Below are 27,771 nucleotides of genomic sequence, written 5' to 3' on the forward strand. Positions count from 1 at the left end.
CATGCGCCCTCCTAAATTTCCTGTTGTATTTTCAATTCCTGGAGCAAACTTTTTTTCCTGTTACGGCAAAGGTAGCTGGTCAGGTGAGAGTGGGGTTTAATCTGAACCCCCTCTCCCTGCCCCCTATATACACATACACACACCAAACAGTGCGTTCAGAGAGATTAAGGAGCAAAACAGCCGTCTGTTTTATGTGGAAAACACCTGGAACTTGCTGAGGGAGGATCCGGTTCGGATGAAAAGGAAGGGGTCAGGTGGAAACAGGAGGGACTCCGGCTCCTTGTCTCCCCTCATCGCCGCCTGCCCGGTGCCTACACCATGCCCAGAGCTTTCCTGGTCAAAAGAAAAGAGCCTTACCCGGAGATCCGAGACTGGAATGAGCTGCCAGACGAAGAGAGAGCCGACACCTACATACCAGGTAGCAGGGAGAGTCTGAAAAGCGAACAGGTTAGACCAGGGTATGGAGGAGAGACAGAGGGAAGTTCAGAGAGTGGGAAGCAGAAACGGGGAGGGGAGGACAGAGAAGTCTAAACAATTTTTTTTAAAAAGTGCCTTCTCTATGGGATCATAGGATGGGGTTGTGTTCCAGACGCAGTACAAGGTGCAATCTCTCTCGAAAACTGAGAAGCAACGGACCAATTCATCCGCTCGCAAGGTTAAAAAACATCTTTTATTATGGAGACAGGCTTCCCTCTCCTGAGGAGGCACCATACTTTGAAAACTCGTATTTTAGTTTAAAAGCATGCTCCCGGATTCAGGAATCCGGGGAGGGGAGGGGGTGGCAAACAAAAGATAGGCAGCATGTGTTTGCATGACAGGGTGTACTCAGCGTTCCTCCTGATTCCATCAGTCATCAACCTGTTAGCAGCACCCAGGCAGGCTCCGAGGTTTCCGAACGGGGCCTCACTGCTGCCTTTAGCTGCACCTTCCCAGTGTAAACATAACGGAACCCGAGCTCCGGCTCTCTCTTCCCACCACCGCTCTTTAAAAAGGGTATTATGTTGCATTCCTAACAGTCAAACGCTGATAAGACAGGCTTGCGGAGCCAGGCAACACCCCAAACTCAAACAAGCCAAGGAGGGAGGAAAAACAAAGTCTTAGTTCATTGTTTAAACTTGCCTAACACATGAGCTCCCCAACCATACACCCTGCTGGATGACCAGGCTATTGTGTAAAGTCTTTATTTTCTCTCTCTCTCTCTCTTTCAGTCAATTTGAGTTGCTTTCTGAGTTACGAAGAAGAAAGCAAGACCCAGGATCCACCACCCGGAACAACTGGTTTGGACAAACTGCTGAACGATTCAAGCGAGCCCCGCCTCCTCTACAAGACCGAACCGGACCAGGAGAATGCGGAGGAGCAAGTTCTGGCACCGGAATGCAAAAAGCGCAACGTCTTGCGAACGAAAATCAAGGTGAGCCGGCTCTCCTTAGACTCCGGTTAATCATTACAAGGCGAGATTAGCACAGAGAAAACCCACTTGGCCGGTGTACGGTACAAGACCCCGATTGAGAGCTATTGGACATGTAGACGAATAGTTTGAGAAAAATTACATTCGCTGCCTCCTTTAAATAGAACATAGCAAAAATATGGTCAGCAAAACGAAATTGTATGATTCCAGTTTATACATTATTTTAACTACATTACAAACATGATTTCACGCCTGCATTATTTTAAATTCAACATAATGTATAAATTGAAGTCACTAAAATGCACATTATTTCAGAATACTTAAATCAAGTGTAAAACAGTTATTTCAGATTACATTGTAATACATTGTGTAATAAACAAACATTACACTTTCAGACACCATGTCTTGATACGTTATTTTTTCATGTTTAATTATTAACTTATGATGAGGCAGTATTTTGTATATAATGTACGTACTGTATGAAATTTAAAAGGCCCTGTAAAATTTACATTGTTATTGTGCACTGCCACCCTACTTGATTGATCAACATACTAACATAACAATCCTTTTTAAATGTACGATTAACATAGAGAAAGAGAATTTGGATACTAGTAGGGGTATCAATTTATTTGAAATATAACGTTGATTTTTTTTCAGGGGAAGATGATCAAAAACTATCCTAGTTGCACAGCATATATTACTCCGGTATCCAAAAGTCTTATTGCTTGCGGTATGCAAATGTAGTCAAATCCAAAAGTATTCAGTCAGGCATAGTCTAAAATCTGGAACAACTCCGGCAAGGTCACAATTAACTTGGTTTTTATTTCGACTTTATTTAGACAGTTATTTCAAAATTTCTGGGGCAAGGGAAGAACCCTATCGTGTTTTTTTTAAGTGCCTTTAGGGTCGCTCTATCTACGGGCGCTGCTGATCTAACGGTGTGTCTAATTCAGGCTTTTGTCTGGCTCTTGCCCCCTCTCAAAGATCACCACTGGGGAATGCAGCGACGCCACCTTCCGCTGCCAGGTGTGCAGCAAGGGCTTCCGGCTACAGCGCATGCTCAACCGGCACCTGAAGTGTCACAGCCAGGTGAAACGTCACCTGTGCACGTACTGCGGCAAAGGCTTCAATGACACCTTCGATCTGAAGAGGCACGTCAGGACGCACACTGGTACGTCATCCGTAAACTACGCCCATATGCCTGCTGGGACTTGTAGTTCCGCTCCCGTTTGCTCAGCTGGGTGAGCATGGTGAATGATTCGAATAGCAGACAGGCATCGGTTACGGTGCCAAGGAGAGAAATTGTTTCATAAATAAGAGATATTGCGTCGGACAGTATAGAAACAGGCCCTACGGCCCATCATGTCTGTGCCCGCTTACAAACTGCAAACTACACAAAATGGATTCATTTACCTGCACCTGGGCCATAGCCTACTGTGCGCTGGCGTTTTAAGTGCTCATCCATGTGCATCTTAAAGCTTGTGAGAGTAGCTGCTTCCACCATCCCCTCAGGTAGCATGTTCCATATGTCTACTGTTCTCTTGGTGAAAAATGCTTTCTCAGGTATCCTGTAAATCACTTGCTCCTCAACTTAATCTTATGCCCTCTGATCTTAAACATGTACCCAAGGATTCTAAAAGTTTTGTTTAATAGCTGTTTCAATTTGACTGGCCACCTTCAGAGTTACAGGTTATAACTATACAAGACATTGATAAAGCCATTATTGGAGTATGATTCTGGTTGCCCTCCTATATGAAGCATGTTATTAAACGGTAAAAGGTACAAAAGAGATTTGCAAAGGATGTTACCAAGACTGGAAGGTTTGAGTCATTAAGGAGAGATTGGGACTTTACTGAGGCGTAGGGGTGATCTTGTAAAGGTTTACAAAATCATGAGGAGCATAGATAAGGTGAATAGCGAAAGTCTTTCCCCCAGAATAGGTGGGTCAAAAACTAGAGGGCATAGATTTAAGGTGAGATGGGAAAATTTAAAAATTACCAAAGGGGCAACATTTTCACAGTGATATATGAACCCAGTTGCCAAAGGAAGGACCAATTCAGTTGAGGAAACCTCTTCGGCATGGAAGAGTTAGGCCATGCTGTATGACTATGACTCTAAAAGTCGAGGAGATTGGATCTCAACTCATTTGAGGTTGAAAGAACATTAAAGGGGCTTGAAAAGGTCATTGCTGAGATGTTGTTTCCTCTGCGGGTGAATCTAGAAAAAGATGGAGGTAAGTAGACATTTATTCTTCCAAAGCATTATTAATCTTTGAAATTCTTTAAAGAGAGCAGTAGAGGCAGGACCATTGAATATATTCAAGGCTGACAGCTTTTTGAACTATTACAGAGTCAAGGACACGAAAGTAGAGTTAAAGCCCCAATCAGGTCATATTGAAAAGCAAAGCAAATTTCAGAGGTTAAAGGCCCTCCACCTGTCTAATTTTCTGTGTTAAATTGTGTTCCCTTTCACACTCTCACAATGCATCAAAACATTTTACAGTACTTTGAGAAAGTCAAAAAGCGTGGGACTGGAAAAGCACAGCAGGTCAGGCAGCATCCGAGGAGCAGGAGAGTTGATATTTTGGGCATGAGCCCTTCATCAGGAATGTGGCAGGGGAAGGAGGATGAGAGATAAATAGAGTGGTAGAGCTGGGAAGGTGACACGTGAATGCAGATGGGTGGCGTAATTGCGATAGGTCAGTGGGGAAGTGTGGAACGGATGGTGGGAAGGAAGATGGACAGGTCAAGAGGTTGGTGCCAAGTTGAAGGGTTGGATCTGGGAGGAGAAGAGATTTGGAAATGAATGAAGTTGATGTTGATGCCGTGTGGTTGAAGGATCTCAAAGAGGTGTTCTTTGATTTGGCAGTGGAGGAGGCCCAGGACTTGCATGTCCTTGGGGCAGGGGGAGTTGAAGTGGTCAGCCACAGGGCAATGGGGTTGTTTGGTGCGTGCATCCCAGAGATGTTCCCTGAAACGCTCTGTGAATTGGTATTCTGTCTCACTAATGTAGAGGAGACCACATTGAGAGCAACAATGCAGTAGCTAAGGTGGGTGGATGTGCAGGGAAATCTCTACTGGATGGGATTGTTGTGGGTACAGGTTTTTCACCTCCTGCGGTGGCAAGGGAAGGCACCAGGTGTGGAGGGTGGGTTGGTAGGGGCGTGGACCTAACAACAGAGTCACGGAGGGAATGGTCTCTGCAGAACAAAGATAGGGATGAGGAGGGAAATATATCCTTGGTGGTGGGTTCTATCCATAGGTGGCAGAAATGGCAGAGGATAATGCGCCGTATCCAGTAATTAGTGGGGTGGAAGGTGAGGACCAGGAGATTAGATCCTTCTTGTGGTTGGAGGAGTGGGCTTTGAGGGTGGAGGTGCAAAAAGTGGTGGAGATGTGCTGGAGAGAATTGTTGATCATGTGGGAGGGGAAATTATGGCCCCTGAAATAGGAGGACATCTTGGCTGTCCTAGAGTAGAATTGCTCCTCCTGGGAGCAATATAGCAGGGGGATTGGAAGTAAGGGATTGTGTTTTTACAAGAGGGAATGGGAGGAGGTGTAGTCAAAGTAGCTGTGGGAGTCAGTGGGTTTGAAATAGATGTCCATTTTGAGTCAGTCACCAGAGTTGGAGACGGAGAGGTCCAGGAAACGGGAGGGAGGTGTTGGAGGTGGACCATGTGAACTTGAGGTCAGAGTGAAAGCTATGGGTGAAGTTGATGAATCATTCAACATCCTTGCGTGAGCATGAGATGGCACTGATATAGTCATTGATGTAATGGAGTAAAAGGTGGGGGATGATAACTATAGAAGATGGTCTGTTCCACATACCCTACGAGGAGGCAGGCATAGCTGGCCCATGTGGGTACCCATGGTTATCCCTCTGGTCTGATGGAAGTGGGAGGATTCTAAGGAGAAGTTGTTGAGGGTGAGGACAAGTTCCGCCAATCAAATGAGCGTGTCAATGGAAGGAGATAGGTTAGGTTGGTGGGAGAGGAAGAAACAGAGGGCTCGTAGGCCTTTGCTGTTGGGGATGGACGTGTATAGTGATAGGATGTCCATGTTGGAGGCTGGGGAAACAAAAGTCTTGGAGGAGGTTGAGGGCATCCTTGGTGTCCTGAACATATGTGGGGAGTCCCCGGGACCAAGGGGAACAGGACGGAGTTGAGATATGAAGAGATGGGACAGGAGCATGCGGAAACAATAGGTCAATCAGGGCAGTCAGATTTGTGAATTTTGAGTAAGGTAGAATCAGGCGGTGCGGGGTCCGGGAACTGAAGTTGGAGACTGTGGATGGGAGATTGCCTGAGGTGATGAGGTTGTGGATGGTTTGGGAGGTGATGGTTTGATGGTGAGAAGTGGAGTTGTGGTCAAGTGGGTAGTAGGAGAAGGTGCCAGCAAAGTACTTTTGAAGTTCAGTCATTGTTGTAATATAGAAATGTGACAGCCAATTTGTGCAGAGCCAACATTGCAAGCCAACCTTACCATCAAAACCTGCAAATAACAGAGGGAAAGAGTGCTATACTGATATGTGACTTGCATTTGGCTCCAGTAAAGGGTCAACACCCACATGAAAAGAGGGGTAGAAATTGGTGAGGGAAGATTAAAGGCAAAACAAAGACTAAAGGCAAAACAACCAGAATGTATACTCAGTAATTGTATGAATTGTTTTATCATTATATTTTGTAATTTGGGTGGCAGGTATTTCATTGGGTTTTACATTTCTAACTTTACCATGCCTGTGCGGATTCAGGGTTAAAATAGATTTGTTAATTTGATTAACTTGATAGGGTTTTCTGGTGAAATTATTCTATCATGAAAATAAAAAAACACAAGTACAAGCAAAAAAAAATCTATACAACACAAAGCAAACTCTTACAACAATATTTAATAATACAAAAAGGTTGGTAATAAATGAATAATCATGTAGCACAAATCAAATAATCATCATCAAATAGCAGTTAGTTTTCCAGGAAATATAAAATAATCTGAATGGATTGCCCAAATTAAATACCAGTCAGGTTGATGTGAATTCCTAGAAACTTTGCAACAAGCTTAAAATCTCAATGGAAATTAATTGAATAGTGTGCTGGAATACTCACCACTTACTGGGATGGGTGCAGTTGCAGTAGGACCCAGGCTGTTTGCTTGATCTGTGTTACTATCACTGAATGTAACATCCGTCCTAACACCAACAGTTTGCCATGGTTGTAGTATATACATTGGTTACACTACGGTATTTCACCAATTTAACTATGAAAGACATTCACTATGAAAGAGCAATTCTACATGGATAATCAATTTATGAAATAAAGAAACAGCTTGATATATTATATGACCTTAGGACATCTCAAATCAACTTACAGCTAATTAAATACTTTTGAAGTATAATTGCTCATGAAAAAATACAACAGATAATTTACACACATCAATCTCCTACAAACAGCAATGTAATAATGACCGGATAACAATTCTTATTATTCAGTAGTCCTTTTGAAGTACAGACTTGAGTGTAGCTTAAAAAATACATTTTGTTGAAGCATTTTATCTTGCATTCATTGGGTAACATGGTCCTATTCTCTGCAGACAGAAAGAATATGTACATATATAGCATCCGCTGTAACTCAACAAAATAGGTGAAAGTCTATCTAATTCCTCAAGACAATTCCTTGACTAGTCAACCTGTCTGGTTAAAATTTAAACAAAGCCCAGCTGTTAACTGTCAATCATCAAAAAATGGTACATTCTGAATGATAAGAGTCCACTTACTGACCATTCTTCTCTCAGACGGTATGAGTGCAATTTTCTCCTTAAATTTGTATTGTTGTGAATTGTCTTGATGACTAAAGATATGCTTCTTTTTCAGCAATATTGTAGTGATGTTGGTTGAAGGATTAATAATGGACCTAGTTCAGTCATCTAGTTACAATCACCGATTAGTGATATCTCAGATCAGTAAAGAACACGTAAATACACCTGGTTAGTTCTGGAGTTCTTGAAACAAAAAAACTGTCTCTGCCCCATTTCTTTGAACTGATTTTCACTCAAATGGTTTCTAAACTGGCTGGTACAATGATGGTACTGAAGATATTAGGTCAGATCTTCCATGTCATCTAAATTGTTCACTTGCCATTTTATGCTGAAACCTGCATGACTTCTGCTGAAGCCATGCTCATGTTTTCATGAGGAACTGGAAGTGCCGCCCTTAAACTTGGTCTTCGGCTTATAGAGTCATGCAGCACAGAAACAGACCCTTCAGACCAACTCCTCAATGCCGACCCAAGTTTCCCAAACTAAACTAGTCCCACTCAACTGCATTTGGCCCATATCCCTCTCAACCTTTCCTATTCCTGTCCCCAAATATCTTTTCATGGTTGTACTTGTACCTGCATCTACCACTTTCTCTGGCATTTCATTCAACATACGAATCATCCTGTGTGTGAAAAGGTTGCCTCTCTGGTCCCTTAATATCTTTTCATGGTTGTACTTGTACCTGCATCTACCACTTCCTCTGGCATTTCATTCAACATACGAATCATCCTGTGTGTGAAAAGGTTGCCTCTCTGGTCCCTTTTAAATTTTTCTCCTCTCACCTTAAAAATATGCCCCCTAGTTTTGAACTTCTCCACCTCAGGGAAAAGACCTTCCCTTTGCTGTTCACCTTATCTTTGTCCTCATTATTTTATAAACCTCTTCAAGTTTACCCTTCAACCTCCTATGTTCCAGTGAAAAAGGCCCCAGCCTCTCCTTATAACTCAAACCTTGCAGTCTCGGTAACATCCTTGTAAACTTTTTCTGAACCTTGTCTAGTTTAATAATATCCTTCCTGCAGCAGGACGACCAGAACTGTACACAGTACTCCAATTGAAGCCTCACCAATGTCCTATACAACCTCAACATGACATCCTAACTCCTATACTCCAAGGTCTGAGCAATGAAGGCAAGTGTGCTAAACATTGCCTTAACCACCCTGTGTACCTGTGACTCAACTTGCAAAGAACTATGTTCCTAAACCCCAAGGTCTCTGTTTGACAACACTACCCAGGGTGCTACAATTAACTATGTGAGTCCTGCCCTTGTTTGCATTACCAAAATTCAATACCACATTTATCTAAATTAAACTCCATCTGCCATCTCTCAGCCCATTGGTCTAATTAATCAAGATCCCTTTGTAATCTTGAATAACCTTCTTCACTGTTGACTATATCACCAATTTTGGTGCCATCTGCTAACTCATCCAAATTGGTTTATATAAATAACAAACAACAGTGGACTCCGTATCGATTCCTGTGGAACACGGCTAGTTACAGACCTCCAGTCCGAAACACAGGCCTCCAGTCCGAAACACAACCCTCCACTACCATCCTCTGTCTCTCACTATCAAACCACTTTTGCATCCAATTGACAAGCTCATCCTGAACCCCCCATGTGATCTAACTTGACTTAATCAGTCTACCATGTGGAATCTTGTTAAAGGCTTTACCAAGCTCACACAGACAACATCTATCACTCTGCTCTCTTAATCTTTTTAGTTAAGTCCTCAAAATTGAGTTTGTGAAACATGATTTCCCATGCACAAAGCCATGCTGACTATCCCTAATCAGTCCCTGCCTCTCCAAATGCATGTAAAATCCCATCTCTCAGAATCACCTCCAACTTACCCACCACTGATGCGAGACTCACTGGTCTGTAGTTCCCAGGCTTCTCTTTACAGCCCTTCTTTAAAAAAAGGCACAACATTAACTATCCTCTAGTCCTTCAACCTCAGCAGTGGCTATAGATGAAATAAATGTCTCTACTTGGGGTCCCACAATTTCTTCCCTAATTTCCCACCGTATCCTGGTATAGACTTGATGAGGTGCCTGGAGATTTATCCACCTTATGTTGCTTAAGACCTCCATCACCTCCTTTTCTGCGGTGTGGACTATTTTCAAGACATCAATAGTTATTCCCCTAGTTCCCTAGCCTTCCTGTCTTTCTCCACTGTAAAAACAGACATGAAATATTTGTTTAGTATCTCTCCCATCTCCTGTGGTTCCACACATAGACTACCTTGTTGATCTTTAAGGGGCCTTATTCTTTCCCTAGTTTCTATGTTGCTCTTAATGTACTTGTAGAATCTCTTTGGATTATCCTTAACCTTATCTGCCAAGGCTATCCCCTTTTCGCTCTCCTGATTTCCTTCTTAAGAATGCCCCTACATTCCTTATATTCTGCAAGAAATTATCTAATTCTAAGATATGGCTCTTTCTTCTTCTTGACCAGAGCCTCAATATCTTTGTTCCCTACTCTTACCAACCTTATCCTTAACTCTAACAGGAACATTCTCAATGACAACAATTAGAGTCCACTTACTAAAAATTCAGTACTCTTCTCTCAAACAGTATAAATGCTTATTTTCTCCTTAAATTGGAGCATGCTTCCGAATTCTTCTTGTTATTTCACTTTTGAAAGCCTCCCACTTGCCAGATATCCCTTTACCTGCAAACAGACAACCTAATCAGCTTTTGAAAGTTCTTGTCTCACATCATCAAAATTTTCCTTCTCTAGTAGGTACATCTACATAATAATAAAGAAAATGTACTTGAACATACTTAAATTCCTCACCATCCAAGCCTTTAACACTATGGCAGTCCCAGTGTATCCCCCTACTATTGCAAACTTATTATTCGTACATATACCTGAGGTCTCTCTGCATATGTGCTTTTCAGTTTCCCACTGACTATTGGGGGCCTACAGTATAATACCATCAAGGGTGATCAACCCTTTCTTATCTGAGTTCCACCCATATTGCTTCACTGGACGATTCCTCAGAAATACCCTCTCTAAGTACAGTAGTAATTTAAAAACACCACTCCTCCTCCTCTCTTGCCTCCTTTTCCATCCTTCCAATAGCATCTAAACCCTGGAACATTGAGCTGCCAGTACTGTCCCTCTTTCAACCACGTTTCTGTAATAGTTATGATATCCCAGTCCCTTGTCCCCCTTCCATGCCCTGAGTTCATCTGCCTTATCTGTAAGACCCATTGCATTGAAATAAATGCAGTTAGTTCTTCAGAGTTACTCGTTCTCTGACTTGCTGTTACCTGCATTTTCTAATTAAGTTGCTCTCTTTAATTTCAGAAGTATCTGTTCTCACTACTACTTACAGTCCCCACTCCCCAACTCACCTTTCCCTAAAGGTTCCCAAATAGAACTAGCCAATATCCCCACCAGGATATTGGCCACCCTCCAATTCAGGTGAAACCCATCTCTTTTGTACAGGTCTCTTCTGCCCCAGAAGAGATCGAATGATCCAAAAATCTGATTTCCTGCCCTCTGCACCAGCTCTTCAGCCACTGATGTATCTGCCCTATCTTCTTATTTCCACTCTCACTAGCATGTGGCACCAGGAGGTTCTGCTTTTTAACCTCCAACCTAACTTTCTGTATTTACTCTACAAAGCCTCAACCTTTTCCTGACACCATTTCAACTGCTTTGAGATATCCTTGACCTTGGCACCAGGGTGGCAACATACCATGCTGATTTCGCACTTTTGGCCACAGAACCTCCTTTCTGTGCCCCTGACAGAAGAGTTCCCTATAAGTTACTCTTTTGAACCTTGACGAACCCTGCTTAATAGAAGATTGGTGCACAAGATTTGGCTCCCAGTTCTATTTTCCTTTGAGAGACTATTCCCCAGAACAGTACCCAAAACGGTATATCTGTTTGAGAGAGAGGAGTAGCCACAGGAGACTCCTGTACTACCTTCCTACCAGTCCTGACAGTCACTATCAATCTGTACCAGTGGTATGACCACCTCTCTAAGTTGACTAACCATCATACTGAGCCTTCTGAATGCTCCCCCGTGACTGCCTCCATTTTCAGCAGCAGTGGGAGCAGCGAGAGCGAGGACCTGGGGGCTGCCAGGAAGGTAAACTAAATCTTTAATAACTCACCTCGTGAATAGGTGGAGCGCATACCGAGCAGGAGTAGACAGGGACGGCTGTGTAAGTGAGGTTATATATTTGGGCAGTTGCTTTACCTGAAACACTTCTTAGGCAGTGTCTCCAATCCACCGTCCTCCTCTAACCAAACCAAAAAGGTTCTGTGCACCGATTCGATAAGCTTACTAGTTTTTTTTTCAGTAGTCTCTTTGAGAATTCAGAACAGTGGGAATGGATGTTAGGGCAGTTGAATGCTCCTCCTGTAGAATGTGGGAGGTAAGGGTTACCACTAGTGTCCCTGCTGTCTTCATCTGCAGGAATTCACCCAACTCCAGCTCCTCAGAAACCGCATTTGGCAAACTGGAGTTGGATGAACTTAGGATCATTCGGGAGGCTGAGGGGGTAATTGAGAGGAGTTACAGGGAAGTAGTCACACTTCAGGTATGGGAAAAAGGCAGATGGGTTACAGTCAGGGCACAGAAAGGGAACAGGTAGACAATGCAAGGATCTCCTGCTGCCATTCCCCCCAATAACAAGTATACCATTTTGGATACTGTTGGGGGGGGGATCTTACTGGTAAGACATAGGGTACAGGTCTCTGGCACAGTGTCTGTCCCTGTTGCTCAGAAGAAAAGGGGGGAGATGAACAGAGTATTCGTCATTAGGGACTCCATAGTTAGGGGACAAATTGGAGATCCTGTGGGAACGAGAGAGACTCAGTTGGTGTGTTGCCTCCCAGGTGCCAGGGTCTGTGCTGTCTCGGATTGTGTTTTAAGGATCCTTAAGGGGGAGGGGAGCAGCCCTAAGTCATGGTCCACATAGGCACCAATGGCATAAGGTAGGAAAAGAGATGGGGATGCAAGGCAGAAATTTAAGAAGCTCGGGTGGAAGTTTAGAGCTAGAACAAACAGATATGTTATCTCTGGTTTGTTACCCATGCCACATGCTAGCGAGGTGAGGAATAGGGAGAGAGAGCAGTTGAACACATGGCTACAGGGATTCAGATAACTGGATAATTGGGGCTCATTCTGGGCTTTGTGGGACCTCTACAAACAGGATGGTCTACACCTGAACCAGAGGGGTACCAATATCCTGGGGGATAGATTGGTTAATGTTAATGCTGTTCAGGAGGGTTTAAACTAATTCAGCAGAGGGATGGGAACCTGAATTGTAGCTCCAGTGTACAGGAGGTTGAGAGTAGTGAGGTCATAAATAAGGTTTTAAGATTGCGAGAGTGAACCAGCAGGCAGAAAGGTGGTTTGAATTTTGTCTACTTCAACACCAGAAGGATACGAAATAAGGTGGGTGAACTTGCAACATGGGTTGGTACCTGGGACATCGATGTTGTGGCCATCTCGGAGACATGGATCGAGCAGGGACAGGAACGAATGGTTGTTATAGGTTCCAGGGTTTAGATCTTTCAGTAAGAACAGGAAAGGTGGTAAGAGGGGGAGGTGTGGCATTGTTAGTCAAGGATAGTATTATGGTGGCAGAAAGGACATTTGATGAGGACTCGTCTACTGAAGTAGTATGGGCTGAGGTTAGAAACAGAAAGGAGAGGTCACCCTGTTGGGAGTTTTCTATAGGCCTCCAAATAGTTCCAGAGATGTAGAGGAAAAAATTACAAAGATGATTCTGGATAAAAGCAAAAATAACAGGGTAATTGTTAACATTTCAAATATGGACTGGAAAAGCTATAGTTTGCGTACTTTAGATGGGTCAGTTTTTGTGTCCAATGTGTGATACAATCTGACACAGTTTGTAGATAAACCAACAAGAAGCGAGGCCACATTGGATTTGGTACTGGGTAATGAATCGAGCCAGGTGTTAGATTTGGAGGTAGGTGGGCACTTTGGTGATAGTGACCACAATTCAGTTAAGCAATGGAAAAGGATACATATATACTGCAGGGTAAGAGTTATATCTGGGGGAAAGGCAATTGTGATGCGATTAGGCAAGATTTAGGGTGCATAGGATGGGGAAGGAAACTGCAGGGGATGGGCACAATTGAAATGTGGAGCCTGCTCAAGGAACAGCTACTGTGTGCCCTTGATAAATATGTACCTGTCAGGCAGGGGGCAAATGGTTGAGCAAGGGATCCGTGGTTTACCAAAGAAGTTGAATCTCTTGTCAAGAGGAAGAAAGAGGCTTATGTAAAGATGGGACGTGAATGCTCAGTTAGGGCGCTTGAGAGTTACAAGTTAGCCAGGAAGGATCTAAAGAGAGCTAAGAAGAGCCAGGAGGGGACATAAGTCTTTGGTAGGTAGGATCAAGGAAAATCCTAAAGCTTTCTATAGGTATGTCAGAAATAAAAGAATGACGAGAGTAAGATTAGGGCTGGTGAAGGACAGTAGTGGGAAGTTGTGCATGGAGTCCGAGGAGATAGGAGTGGCTCTAAATAAATATTTTTCCCCAGTATTCACACAGGAAAAAGACAATGTTGTCGAGAAGTCCTCTGGGCTGGATGGGATTTATCCTAGGATTCTCTGGGAAGCTAGGGAGGAGATTGCAGAGTCTTTGGTTTTGATCTTTTATGTCATCATTGTCTACAAGAATAGTGCCAGAAGACTGGATGATAGCAAATGTTGTTCCTTGTTCAAGAAGAGAAGTAGAGACAACCTGGTAATTATAGGCCAGTAAACCTTACTTCGGTTGTGGGTAGTATTTAAAGGATTATAAGAGATAGAATTTCTAAACATCTGGAAAGGAATAATTTGGTTAGGGATAGTCAACACGATTTTGTGAAGGGCAGGTCATGCCTCACAAACCTTATTGAGTCCTTTGAGAAGGTGACTAAACAGGTGGATGGGGGTAAAGTGGCTGATGTGGTGTATATGGCTTCAAGTAAAGTATTTGTTAAGGCTTCCCACAGTAGACTATTGCAGAAAATACGGAGGCATGGAATTGAGGGTGATCAGAAATTGGCTAGCTGTAAGACAGAGGGTGATGGTTGATGAGAAATGTTCATCCTGGAGTTCAGTTACTAGTGGTGTACTGCAAGGATCTGTTTTGGAGCCACTGCTATTTGTCATTTTTATAAATGACCTGAATGAGGGTGTAGAAGGATGGGTTAGTAAATTTGTGGATGACACTAAGGTTGGTGGCGTTGTGGACACTGCCGAAGGATGTTTATAGAGGGACATAGATAAGCTGCAGAGCTGTGCTGAGAGGTAGCACATGGAGTTTAATGTGGAAAAGTGTGAGGTGATTCACTTTGGAAGGAGTAACAGGAGTGCAAAGTACTGGGCTAATGGAAAGATTCTTGGGAGTGTAGATGAGCTGAGAAATCTTGGTGTCCATGTGCGTAGATCCCTGAAAGTTTGCCACCGAAGTTGATAGGGTTGTTAAGAAGGCATACAGTGTGTTAGCTTTCATTTTTGGAGGGATTGAGTTTTGGAGCCACGAAGTCATGTTGCAGCTGTACAAAACTCTGGTATGGCCACATTTGGAGTACTGCGTACAATTCTGGTCTCCGCATTATGTAAAAGATTTGGAAGCATTGGAAAGGGTGCAGTGGAGATTTACCAGGATGTGGCCTGGTATGGAGAGAAGGTCTTATGAGGAAAGGCTGCGGGATTTGAGGCTGTTTTCATTGGAGAGAAGAAGGTTGAGAGGTGACTTGAGACATACAAGATGATCAGAGGATTAGATAGGTTGGACAGTGAGAGCTGTTTTCCTCGGATGGTGATGGCTAGCACGAGAGGACATAGCTTTAAATTGAGGGGTGATAGATATAGGGCAGGTGTCAGAGGTAGGTTCTTTACTCAGAGAAGTAAGGGCACAGATTGCGCTGCCTGCAACAGTAGTAGACTCATCATTTTTAAGGACATTTAAATGGTCATTGGATAGACATATGGATGATAATGGAGTAGTGTAGGTTAGGTGGGCTTCAGATTGGTTTCACAGGTCAGAGCAACATCTGGGCCCTAAGGGCCTGGACTGCATGATGATGTTCTATGTGAGTCTAACTGCCTCTCTAGCTGATTCAAACAGTCAGATATGAGACAAATCCAAACACACTTCCTGAAGACATAGTCTCCAGGGATAGTCAACTGTTCCCTCATCTTTCACATCCGACAGAAGGAGCATACCACTCTATTGACTGCCATAATTGCCCCTTAAAAGTTTGCTGACATGGACTTGTCTAAAAAGACCCCCACTTTTCTCAAATCCAGTGTTGTAGATTGATTATTGTTCACACACTGTACTGGAAGAACTTAAAGCCTATATTATATATTATAAGGCCTAAAAGAAGCAGCTCTAGATACAAGTTTTTTAAAAAAATCTATCCTCCCCTTATTTCTAAGCATGCAAAAGAGAAGAAACAAAAAATCTTAAAACCCAGCACTTGGCTTAAACTCCCAGCAACCGAAAACAGCCTCCTCCTCAGATCATCTGTCAGTATCTGACTCTGAGTAAAGGTATGTCAATGCCTTTGACTCCTAGATTCAGTCTTACAAAAATAATGGGTCCAGAACTTGCTCCCCATCATTATTTAAACCGCTAATAAGGAACCCTCAACAAACATGTTGAAAAGGTCAATATTCCAAATTCCATGCACACAAAAGGAAATTCATTTCTGGAACTGTTGACACATCCACAAACATATGGACAGGGCTCTCCCGAACTCTGTGAAATCCAATCTCTCCTTCCTGGTGTTTTATTTTAAAAAGAGGAGTTGGATAAATTTAGGTCTGTCAACTCAACATTGTACAACTTGATAGTGTAGACGAGCAGAGAGATCTCTGTGTCCAGGTACACAGATTCTTGAAAGTTGCCACCCAGGTTGACAGGGTGTTAAGAAGGCATACAGTGTTTTAGCTTTTATTAATAGAGGGATCGAGTTCCGGAACCATGAGGTTATGCTACAGCTGTACAAAACTCTGGTGCGGCCGCACTTGGAGTATTGCGTACAGTTCTGGTCACTGCATTATAAGAAGGATGTGGAAGCTTTGGAAAGGGTGCAGAGGAGATTTACTAGGATGTTGCCTAGTATGGAGGGAAGGTCTTATGAGGAAAGGCTGAGGGACTTGAGGCTGTTTTCATTGGAGAGAAGAAGGTTGAGAGGTGACTTAATAGAGACATATAAGATAATCAGAGGGTTAGATAGGGTGGACAGGGAGAGCCTTTTTCCAAGTATGGTGACAGCAAGCACGAGGGGGCATAGCTTTAAATTGAGGGGTGATAGATATAGGACAGATGTCGGAGGTAGTTTCTTTACTCAGAGTAGTAAGTGTATGGAATGCTTTGCCTGCAACGGTAGTAGATTTGGCAACTTTACGTACATTTAAGTCGTCATTGGATAGGCATATGGATGTACATGGAATAGTGTAGGTTAGATGGGCTTCAGATTGGTATGACAGGTCGGTGCAACATCGAGGGCCGAAGGGCCTGTACTGCGCTGTATCGTCCTATGTTCTAACTACCTACCTGGCCCCAACAATGTTCACACCCTCATTCCTGACATTGTTGGAGAGTAAGCAATGTTCAACTCCTCCAATGTTTATCCCTGACAATGCAGGGACCTCCTTGCTCCCCTACAATGTTTAACCTCTCACCCATCTGTCATTGTTCATAGCCCTCCCCTCCCTTCCTTTCTGTCAATGTTCACCTTCCCAACATTGTTCATTCCCTAACAATGGTCACCCCTCCCCATGGTGTTCAATCAAGGCATCTTCACCACCTCTATCAAGTGCTCACTCCCTCCATTACCCTTCCAGATTCACTCCTATCCCCGCCCTATTCCCTCCCTACACATCCGTGACAATTCATCAAATTCAGGAATTTCAGAAGCGGAGTCAGAAGAGAGGGTATGAGGTGGGGTGTGATGAACATTGTCCTGAGGGTGGGGAGGAGGTGAATACTTCCAGTAGGGAATGAACATTGTCAAGGTGGAGAGGCCTAGGCAGAACTGGTTACACCACTGTGGTTGCTGATGGCTTCAACACTGGGCTCCTCAAAAGCTAGGAGAAGCTCTAAACAAACCTGTAAATCCTAGAGTCAGTGCAGGGCATACAGCTAACATGTCCATGAGTCATCTGATCCCATTATTGTAGGGATCTTTACACCAATTCATGCAGGGTAAAACTGGCAAATGGAGAATTAAAATTCACCCAAATCAACAACACCCTTATTATTTCAACTTACCTTTTGTCTATCTGGACAACATGCGGCTGTTTTTCTTCATATTATGAATTATTTATGCCACTGCTTCTCTCTCTATTTTCCTGTTGAGGCTGTACAGGACATTGGATAGGACAGTTTTAGAATACTGCATTCAATTCTGGTCTCCTTGCTAAAGAAAAGAAGTTGTTAAACTTGAAAGGGTTCAGAAGTGGTGGAGGCTGGTGCAATTGCAACATTTAAAAGGCACCAGGATGGATACATGAATAGAAAGAGTTTACAGGATACGGGCCAAATGCTGGAAAATGGGACGAGATTAATTTAGGATATCTGGTCGGTATGGATGGGTTCGACCAAAGGGTCTGTTTCTGTGCCATACAATTCTATGACTCTCCCTTTTTCTCTTTCATTCCCCCGGGTCCTTCCATGCCCCTCTCAGGTGTCTTCTCTCTCTTTCTGGAATAGTCAGTCAGAAATATCTGGTTCAGTGATTGTTTTCCCAACTGATATTAGTCCAATCTCTTGCATACACATTCTCTTCACCAGCCCTATGTATAACGATACAATTCTTAGACTCAATTTGTTCAAGTGAATAGGTTAAGTTCATAGAGTCATAGAGATATATACAGCACAGAAACAGACTCTTCGGTCCAACCCGTCCATGCCGACCAGATATCCCAACCCAATCTAGTTCCACTTGCCAGCACCCGCCCCATATCCCTCCAAACCCTTCCTATTCATAGACCCATCCAAATGCCTCTTAAATGTTGCAATTGTACCAGCCTCCTCCACTTCCTCTGGAAGCTTATTCCATACATGTACCACCCTCTGTGTGAAAAAGTTGCCCCTTAGGTCTCTTTTATATCTTTCCCCTCTCACCCTAAACCTATGCCGTCTAGTTCTGGACTCCCCGACCCCAGGGAAAAGACCGCCTATTTATCCTATCCATGCCCCTCATAATTTTATAAACCTTTCTAAGGTCACTCCTCAGCCTCCAACGCTCCAGGGAAAACAGCCCCAGCCTGTTCAGCCTCTCCCTATAGCTCAAATCCTCCAACCCTGGCAACATCCTTGTAAATCTTTTCTGAACCCTTTCAAGTTTCACAACATATTTCCAATAGGAAGGAGACCAGAATTGCACACAATATTCCAACAGTGGCCTAACCAATGTCCTGTACAGCTGTAACATGACCTCCCAACTCCTGTACTCAATACTCTGACCAATAAAGGAAAGCATACCAAACACCACCTTCACTATCCTATCTACCTACGACTTCACTTGCAAGGAGCTATGAACCTGCACTCCAAGGTCTTTGTTCAGCAACACTCCCTAGGACCTTACCATTAAGTGTTTAAGTCCTGCTAAAATTTGCTTTCCCAAAATGCAGCACCACTCATTTATCTGAATTAAATTCCATCTGCCACTTCTCAGCCCACTGACCCATCTGGTCAAGATCCTGTTGTAATCTGAAAACGTGTTGCAATGCATTGGCTGGGAATCAAACCCAGGCCTCCCACGTGGCAGGCGAGAATTCTACCACTGAACCACCAATGGAAGTAGTATATGTGCTGCTGAAGTGAGCCACAACATGTCCTCCCATCTCCTATACTCAATGCATGTTTTTTTTCCTCTCATTTTATATTTAAAGAACTATCCAAAAGAATCTCCCATATATACCTGCGTAATGGTCAATCTCATATAAAAGTCCAAGTTCTGATGTTTGGTCAAAAATATCATACATTTTGCATACACCCAGTGTAAAAGTTGACCACAAACCTAAAGCCAAAGAATCCACACTCTGCTCAGATCATGTGCCTTGGAGACTAATTCTGGCACATCAATAAGATCATTACAGGTAGGAGCGGAAATAGGCCATTCAGCTTATTAACTCTGCTCTGCCATTCATTGAGATCATAGCTGATCCCATAATCTTCAACTCCACTTTCCTGTCTTTTCCCTATAATCCTTGATTGCTTTACCGATGAAAAATCTGTCTACCTCAGCCTTGGATATACTTAATGATGCAGCCTCAACACACCTCTATGGTAAATAATTACACTGATTCATTACCCTCTAAGAGAAGAAATCTGTTTTCATCGGTCTTAAATGTGCCATTCCCTGGTCCTAGACTCTCCCACAGAGGGTGCTTCATGTATGGAATGAACTGTCAGAGGAAGTGGCAGATGCAGGTACAGTTACAACATTTAAAAGACATTTGGACAGATACATGAATAGGAAAATGTTTAGAGGGATATGGGACAAATACAGGCAAGTGGGACTAGATTAGTTTGGGAAACTTGGTCCACGTGGATCAGTTGGACCGAGAGTTTGTTTCTGTGACGTATAACTCCATAATTCTGCCAGAGTCCAGCCTATCAAGCACCTGCTACCATCAATTCCAAATTCTCCTTAACAAGGTCTTAGTGCCCACCTACATATGTTAATCAATAATACAACAAACACTGGTAACGAGGTGGTTTCCAATCTCTCCAAAACATTACCTGTGTTGACTTCCCTACTTTTTAACCAGAAATCTAGTCTTAGAAACTGGTCATTTACGTGAGAGAACCTGCTAATTTCTCTTTGTGCTTTAATTTTAATGGGAAAATCTGATCTGCTTTGCATTGTTTCTCTTAAAGCTGCAATTTTCAAGAGAATTAATTTACAATGTTAAGCAAGAATCCCCATACTGGAAAGAAGTACCAGACTTCTCGTTCTAATGTGTTACTTAAATTCACAGTTTCAGGAAGGGAGGGCATTTTCTTTTGTGGACAAAGATCAGATTTGTAACATAGGCAATTAGCCAAAACTATGTCATTTTAAAATGTCATCTATATTTCATGTGCAGGAATTCGCCCTTATAAATGCAGCCTTTGCCATAAAGCCTTTACACAGAGATGCTCCTTGGAATCACACCTCAAAAAGATCCACGGAGTGACACAGAAATACAGCTACAAGGAGAGGAGGGCAAAGCTCTATGTGTGTGAAGAATGTGGGTTCACAGCCATCAACCAAGAGGACCTTTATCTTCATATGAAGCAAAATCACCCAGAAAACCCACTACTTAAAAAGACTTCAAAGAAGATAGCTGCAGCTCTGCAGAACAAACTCAACTCTGTGCTGCACAACAGTGACGAAAATAAGGATTCTGAATAGGAGCAAAAGAAGAGGCAGTGGTGTCGATGGTGAAGTTTTGATACTTGCACTGCTGGATAAACAAAACATATGGTTAGTGTGACTGACATAGTTAAACACAGTGGGAAGATTACCTTAAATCGCTGGTGCAAATGAACTGTTTTTTAAAAATAGTTTGCTGGATATAGCATAGTAAACATTTACACTTTTGATACTGATCCAGTATCCTAAAGGGCTACACTTTTAATAAAAAAATCCTTGAGACTTGGGTATTGCTATCAATTCCAGAATATAAGGTGGCGTAGGGCTGCCTTCTTGAATTGTTATTAATTTGCATACAATCTAGCACAACTTACTAGGCCATTTTAGTTTGCGATTAACCAAAGTCTGAGTTTGAATGGTGCTTTGGGCTTTCAACACTTCTTCTCTGTAGGTTTTGTTCTTTGAAGATATATTTTGTTTACCATTTTTCTTTTTTTTTAAAATTTGTTGGTTCAAGGGTATATTTTTTTCCACAGCGGGATATACTTTATTCATTTGTTGCCTTTTGAATTTGATACATAATTCTATATCAAGGGAAATATTGTGAATTTCCAAAATTGAGTACAGATCTCTTAATTTGATATGGACAATTATTGATACAGATAATTTAATGCATAACATTCCAAAAGGTGTCCTGTATAAACTTCTTAAAAAGACTTTATATTACAAAGAGGAATTGAAATTTATGGTATGCTGTTTTCTACTGGTCTGTTAATTAAAAAAAAAATCAACATTTTTTACAAGCGTCTTAACTAGACTTCAAAAGTTGCTTCATTTCCTGAAACAAAATTAGATTGTTTTTGAAGATCATCCTGTTTAAAATTGCATAACTCACATTAGTCTATCATTCAAGCAGGGAATAATCCAGAGTATGCTAAGAATTACATGAACATACAGTTTAAAATGATCAGACAGGCTCACAATGTGGTTCACTTTTCTTGCTGGGAGCTACACATGTAGGCAGGAACCAGTCCTCTGCAAGCAGACAGAACATGTCCAGGCATTGAACCTTTAGTAGAATTAAACTAAAGCACGGAGGATAATAGTTACCTGGTGCATTCTCCATAGCAACACCTTAACCAATGAGAATCAACTTACTAACCAATTTGCTTTATTTCATGCACTATAAATTGCTGTTCTTTTTAAAATTTGGCATTCTTGTACTGGTCCTGATGAGCGCAAGATATAAAGCTTTGACATCATGATTTTAAAAAAATAATACTAAAGATCTAGTAAACTTGGATTTACAATGTGCCACACAAAAGGTTGATATGCATAATATTGTGTTGGCAGTGATTTAGCAGGCACTGAGAATTTCTTAGAGGAGGCAGAAATTAAGAATAAACCAGGCATTTTCAAATTGGCATATTATTAGAATCAGCTAATGACAATCTGTATTCATGCTTAGAAGAAGAGACCAAGACCTAATGTACAGAGAAACCTCGATTATCTGAAGGACACGGGCAGGGAGTATTTTGTTCGGTTAATTGACTGCTGGATAATCGATGCCGGATAACATAATTAACCACAATCGGGATCTTGCGATGTTGTTCGGATCATCCAAAATTCGGTTAATCAAATGCCGAATTATCAAGATTCCTCTGTATCTAGGTTAGTTGGTGCAAAGTTAGGTGGGGATGTAGACTGTGTAGACAGAAAAAAGCTATGAAGAGATATAGTCAGATTAAATGAGTGGGCACCAAAGTGGTAGATAGAATATAATGAGGTTATATATATCTTAAGAAAAGCAAAATATTTTTTACAAAGTGTTAAACTTCTAAATGTTGTTGATCAGAAGCACTGGGCTGTACTTGTATAAGTAATACAGAAAGTTGTTTTCTGGATTGACAGGGTTGCCTTTTGATGAAAGGCTTAGTAAATTGGGTCTATATTTATCTGTAATTGTTAAATCGCTTTACGGGATGTAGACATTACTGCTAGGTCAACATTTATTGTCCATCCCTAACTGCCCACAGACCGGTGAAGAACCAACTACATATGTGGGTCTGGAGTCACATGAAAGCCAGAGCAGGTAAGAATGGCAGATTTCCTTCCCTAAAGGGCATTAGTGAACCAGATGGGTTTTTGCACCAATTAAGTGGTTTTGTGATCACCATTAGGCCAGTCCCTTTTTTTTTAATTCCAAATTTTTGTTGAATTGGTGGGATTTGTGCCTATGCCCTTTAGAATATTAGCAGAAGGTTTGGATTAGTCGACCAGTGACATTGCCACTAAGCCAAAGCCTCACCACAAACTTAGAAAAAATGCAACATTATGGATTCTGAAGGGACTTGACAGGATAGATGCTGAGAGGTAGCTTTTCTTACCTGGGGAGTCCAAAATAAAGGATTGATCACTTCGGATTGAGAAGAAATGTATTTATTGAGGGGGACTTATAAATGTTGGAAGTCTATACCTTAAAGAGATATGGATGTTTCATGATTAAGAATAGTTAATTGGGGGATAAATATTTGATCTTTCAGGAAATTAAAGGACATAGGGAGTAGTTGATCACGTTAATTTTTGGTAGCCACATTTTGGTTTTACAGTCACCTATTTAGTTCTCACTATCTCTTTTATTAGATGAAGCAGTAACATAACAACACTATCTTTTTGTATTGATAAGTTACCTTATTTAGATAGATAATACAGCATAACTACTGAAGATTTTATACAATGAGACCCGAGAGACATTATCGGGATACAATTAGTCACATCCATCCTGCCATTAGAGTACTTCACCATGATTCCAATTCTGCCTCTTGCTGCAGCCAAATTTCCAAGTTTAATAATTTAATTCCACAAACTTTAGCTTTAGCTGACTCTCTCTTATGAGAGACTTCATCAGATACCTTCTGAAAGTTTATGTAAATAACATCCATAGACTTTCTCCTGGCTACTACTTTAGACACTTCAAAATAATTGAGGATGGACAGATATTATTTATAATTTACAAATCCTCCCTGATGAGTTGAAAAAAATTCACAATATTCAGTCACTTATTTAGGAAAGGTTGGTAAGGACAAGCCAGGGAACTATAGATCGGTGAGCCAGACCTCAGTGATGGGCAAGGTGTTGGAGGGAATCCTGAGGGACAGGATGTACATGTATTTGGAAAGGCAAGGACTGATTAGGGATAGTCAACATGGCTTTGTGCATGGGAAATCATGTCTCACAAACTTGATTGAGTTTTTTGAGGAAGTAACAAAGAGGATTAATGAGGGCAGAGTGGTGGACGTGATCTATATCGACATCAGTAAGACGTTCAACAAGGTTACCCATGGGAGACTGATTAGCAAGGTTAGATCTCATGGAATAAAGAGAAAACTAGCCAATTGGATACAGAACTGGCTCGAAGCGAGAAGACAGAAGGTGGTGGTGGAGGGTTGTTTTTCAGGCTGGAGGCCTGTGACCAGTGGAGTGGCAAAAGGATCATTGCTGGGTCTACTATTTAGAATCATAGAGTCATAGAGATGTACAGCATGGAAACAGACCCTTCGGTCCAACCTGACCATGCCGACCAAATATCCCAACCCAATCTAGTCCCATCTGCCAGCACCCGGCCCATAACCCTCCAAACCCTTCCTATTCAGAGACCCATCCAAATGCCTCTTAAATGTTGCAATTATATCAGCCTCCACTACATCCTATGCCTGCTCATTCCATACACGTACCACCCTCTGCGTGAAAAAGTTGCCCCTTAGGGGAAAGATATAAAAGAGACCTCTCACCCTAAACCTATGCCCTCTAGTTCTGGACACCCGCACCAGGGAAAAGACTTTGTCTATTTATCCTATCCATGCCCCTCATAATTTTGTAAACCTCTATAATGTCACCCCTCAGCCGCCTCCGCTCCAGGGAAAACAGGCCCAGCCTGTTCAGCCTCTCCCTATAGCTCAAATCCTCCAACCCTGACAACATCCTTGCAAATCTTTTCTGAACCCTTTCAAGTTTCACAACATCTTTCCGATAGGAAGGAGACCAGAATTGCACACAATATTCCAACAGTGGCCTAACCAATGTCCTGTAGAGCCGCAACATGACCTCCCAACACCTGTACTCAATACACTACCAATAAAGGAAAGCATACCAAACGCCGTCTTCACTATCCTATCTACCTGCGACTCCACTTTCAAGGAGCTATGAACCTGCTCTCCAAGGTCTCTTTGTTCAGCAACACTCCCTTGGACCTTACCAAGACAGCAAAGAGGGTTACCTCAGATTACAACAGGATCTGGACCAGATGGGCCAATGGGCTGAGAAGTGGCAGATGGAGTTTTCCACAGTAAATACTGATGCAAAATATTCATTTAGTATCTCCCCCATTTTCTGTGGCTGCACACAAAGGCCGCCTTGCTGATCTTTGAGGGGCCCTATTCTCTCCCTAGTTACCCTTTGGTCCTTAATATATTTGTAAAAACCCTTTGGATTCTCCTTAATTCTATTTGCCAAAGCTATCTCATGTCCCCTTTTTTCCCTCCTGATTTCCCTCTTAAGTATACTTCCTTTAAACTCTTCTAAGCATTCTCTCGGTCTATCCTGTCTATACCTTACACATGCTTCCTTCTTTTTCTTAACCAAACCCTCAATTTCTTTAGTCATCCAGGATTCACTATACCTACCAGCCTTTCCTTTCACCCTGACAGGAATATACTTTCTCTGGATTCTTGTTATCTCATTTCTGAAGGCTTCCCATTTTCCAGCCGTCCCTTTACCTGCAAACATCTGCCTCCAATCAGCTTTCGAAAGTTTTAGATTAGATTACTTAGTGTGGAAACAGGCCCTTTGGCCCAACAAGTCCACACCGACCCGCCGAAGCGCACCCACCCATACCCATTCCTCTACGTTTACCCCAGAATCTAACACTATGGGCAATTTAGCGTGGCCAATCCACCTAACTTGCACATTTTTGGACTGTGGGAGGAAACCGGAGCACCTGGAGGAAACCCACGCAGACACGGGGAGAATGTGCAAACTCCACACAGTCAGTCGCCTGAGGCGGGAATTGAACCCGCGTCTCTGGCGCTGTGAGGCAGCAGTGCTAACTTGCCCAATACTGTCAAAATTGGCCTTTTTCCAATTTAGAACTTCATATTTTCGATCTGGTCTATCCTTTTCTATCACTATTTTAAAACAAATAGAATTATGGTCACTGGCCTCAAAGAGCTCTCCCACTGACACCTCAGTCAACTGCCCTGCCTTATTTCCCAAGAGTAGGTCAAGTTTTGCACCTTCTCTGGAAGGTATATCCACATACTGAATCAGAAAATTGTCTTGTACGCACTTAAGAAATTCCTCTCCATCTAAACCTTTAACACTGTGGCAGTCCCAGTCGAAGTTTGGAAAGTTAAAATTTTTCGTCATTGATATAAATGATTTGGATATGAACATAGGACGGTTTGCAGAAGACGCCAAAATTGAAGGTGTAGTGGGTAGCAAAGAAGGTTACCTCCGATTACAACAGGATCTTGACCAGATGGGTCAATGGGCTAAGAAGTGGCAGATGGAGTTTAATTCAGATAAATGTGAGGTGCTGCATTTTGGGAAAGCAAATCTTAGCAGGACTTCTACACTTAATGGTAAGGTCCTAGGGAGTGTTGCTGAACAAAGAGACCTTGGAGTGCAGGTTCATAGCTCCTTGAAAGTGGAGTCGTAGGTAGATAGGATAGTGAAGAAGTCGTTTGGTATGCTTTCCTTTATTGGTCAGAGTATTGAGTACAGGAGTTGGGAGGTCACGTTGCAGCTGTACAGGACATTGGTTAGGCCACTGTTGGAATATTGCGTGCAATTCTGGTCTCCTACCTATCAAAAAGATGTTGTGAAACTTGAAAGGGTTCAGAAAAGATTTACAAGGATGTTGCCAGGGTTGGTGGATTTGAGCTAAAGGGAGAGGTTGAATAGGCTGGGGCTGTTTTCCCTCGAGCATCAAAGGCTGAGGGGTGACCTCATAGAGGTTTACAAAATCATGAGGGGCATAGATAGGATAAATAAACAAAGTCTTTCTTTTCCATGGGTGGGGGAGTCCAGAACTAGAGGGCATAGGTTCAGGGTGAGAGGGGAAAGATATAAAAGGGACCTAAGGGACAACCTTTTCATGCAGAGGGTAGTGTACGTATGGAATGAGCTGCCAGAGAAAGTGGTGAAGCTGGAACAATTGCAACATTTAAAAGGCTTCTGGATGAGTCTATGAATAGGAAGGGTTCAGATGGGCCAAGTGTTGGCAAATGGGATTAGATTAGGTTAGGATATCTGGTTGGCATAGACGAGTTGGACTGAAGGGTCTGTTTCCATGATGTATCTCTCTGAGCCAAAATTTAAAGAATGCAAAATGTTGAATAGGAATTCAGCTATTCAGAATTTAATTATCCCATACTAGTTTGCTGCCCCAATACTTTGAAAATGTAGGCTATCTTTAAAGTTCTCGAAATGGACATTGTACATTATAATATGAAGATTAATGTTACTGATCAAAGTATTCTACTGCTGCTGTTGTTGTACTGTTCTATTTTATTCACCCAAGATTTCCATTTTGCTCCAGGAGGTAAAGTTAGAGATCCCTAAGGGAAAAAGGAATGGCTTTATGAAAACAAAGACCAGAAAACCAAGTTAAAAACGAGCATCACCAACATCAACATTAGGGTCTACACGGCACAGCTGCAAGAAAAATTGGAAGAGCCAGAAATAAATTTAGTCTGGGCCTACAGAATCAAGAAAGCCTCAAGCTATTTAGATTGAAAATGGGCAAATTTAAAGAAATATAGTGAAAAAAGTCTAGCAGAAGAAGAAATCAGGAAAAAAAATGAAGATTTAAAAGGATCAGAACTCTAATTAAACCATGATTTTATAAACGTGGCAGCCACAGAACTTTATTTAAACATTCCTGTATAGGAAATTGCTTGATGTCTGGAAGGACAGGAAAACATTTATTTTTCCAGGAAGATATGGGAAACTCCATCTTGGCTGCTGAAGGAAGGATCATCCTAGAATGAATGTGTAACCACCATTTTGTTTGTTAAAAATGGTCTGAAAACTCAAAGCAGGGAAATTCAGCAAGCAGTGCAAAGATGCAATAATGCATAGAAACAAATTAAGAAGCTTGGATATAGTAAGTCTAAGAAGCTCCAGTTGTTCAGTTTAAAA

The 27,771-nt window shown here is 42.2% G+C and overlaps 1 protein-coding gene and 1 non-coding gene across 4 annotated transcripts; one reads left to right on the forward strand and one right to left on the reverse strand.

The window, feature by feature from the left end:
- On the forward strand, positions 1-27,771 carry LOC122552986 (transcription factor Ovo-like 2). 3 transcript variants are annotated; one of them, XR_006312582.1, is made up of 6 exons: positions 1-418; positions 1,209-1,411; positions 2,393-2,579; positions 20,303-20,682; positions 22,608-22,663; positions 27,170-27,771. XR_006312582.1 is itself a non-coding variant. In XM_043696338.1 (4 exons), the coding sequence occupies exons 1-4, from the start codon at positions 319-321 to the stop codon at positions 20,608-20,610; spliced, it is 798 nt and encodes a 265-aa protein (XP_043552273.1). In that variant the 5' UTR covers positions 1-318; the 3' UTR covers positions 20,611-21,374. The 3 variants fall into 3 exon arrangements, 1 of the variants encoding a protein (XP_043552273.1); XR_006312581.1 differs by lacking the exon at positions 22,608-22,663 and having other exon boundaries at positions 27,170-27,770; XM_043696338.1 differs by lacking the exons at positions 22,608-22,663; positions 27,170-27,771 and having other exon boundaries at positions 20,303-21,374.
- On the reverse strand, positions 18,938-19,008 carry trnag-gcc. Its single transcript has one exon. It is a non-coding gene; the product is annotated as a tRNA-Gly (tRNA).

This window comes from Chiloscyllium plagiosum, chromosome 9 (genome assembly GCF_004010195.1).
Source record: "Chiloscyllium plagiosum isolate BGI_BamShark_2017 chromosome 9, ASM401019v2, whole genome shotgun sequence".
NCBI classification, from domain to species: Eukaryota; Metazoa; Chordata; class Chondrichthyes; order Orectolobiformes; family Hemiscylliidae; genus Chiloscyllium; species Chiloscyllium plagiosum.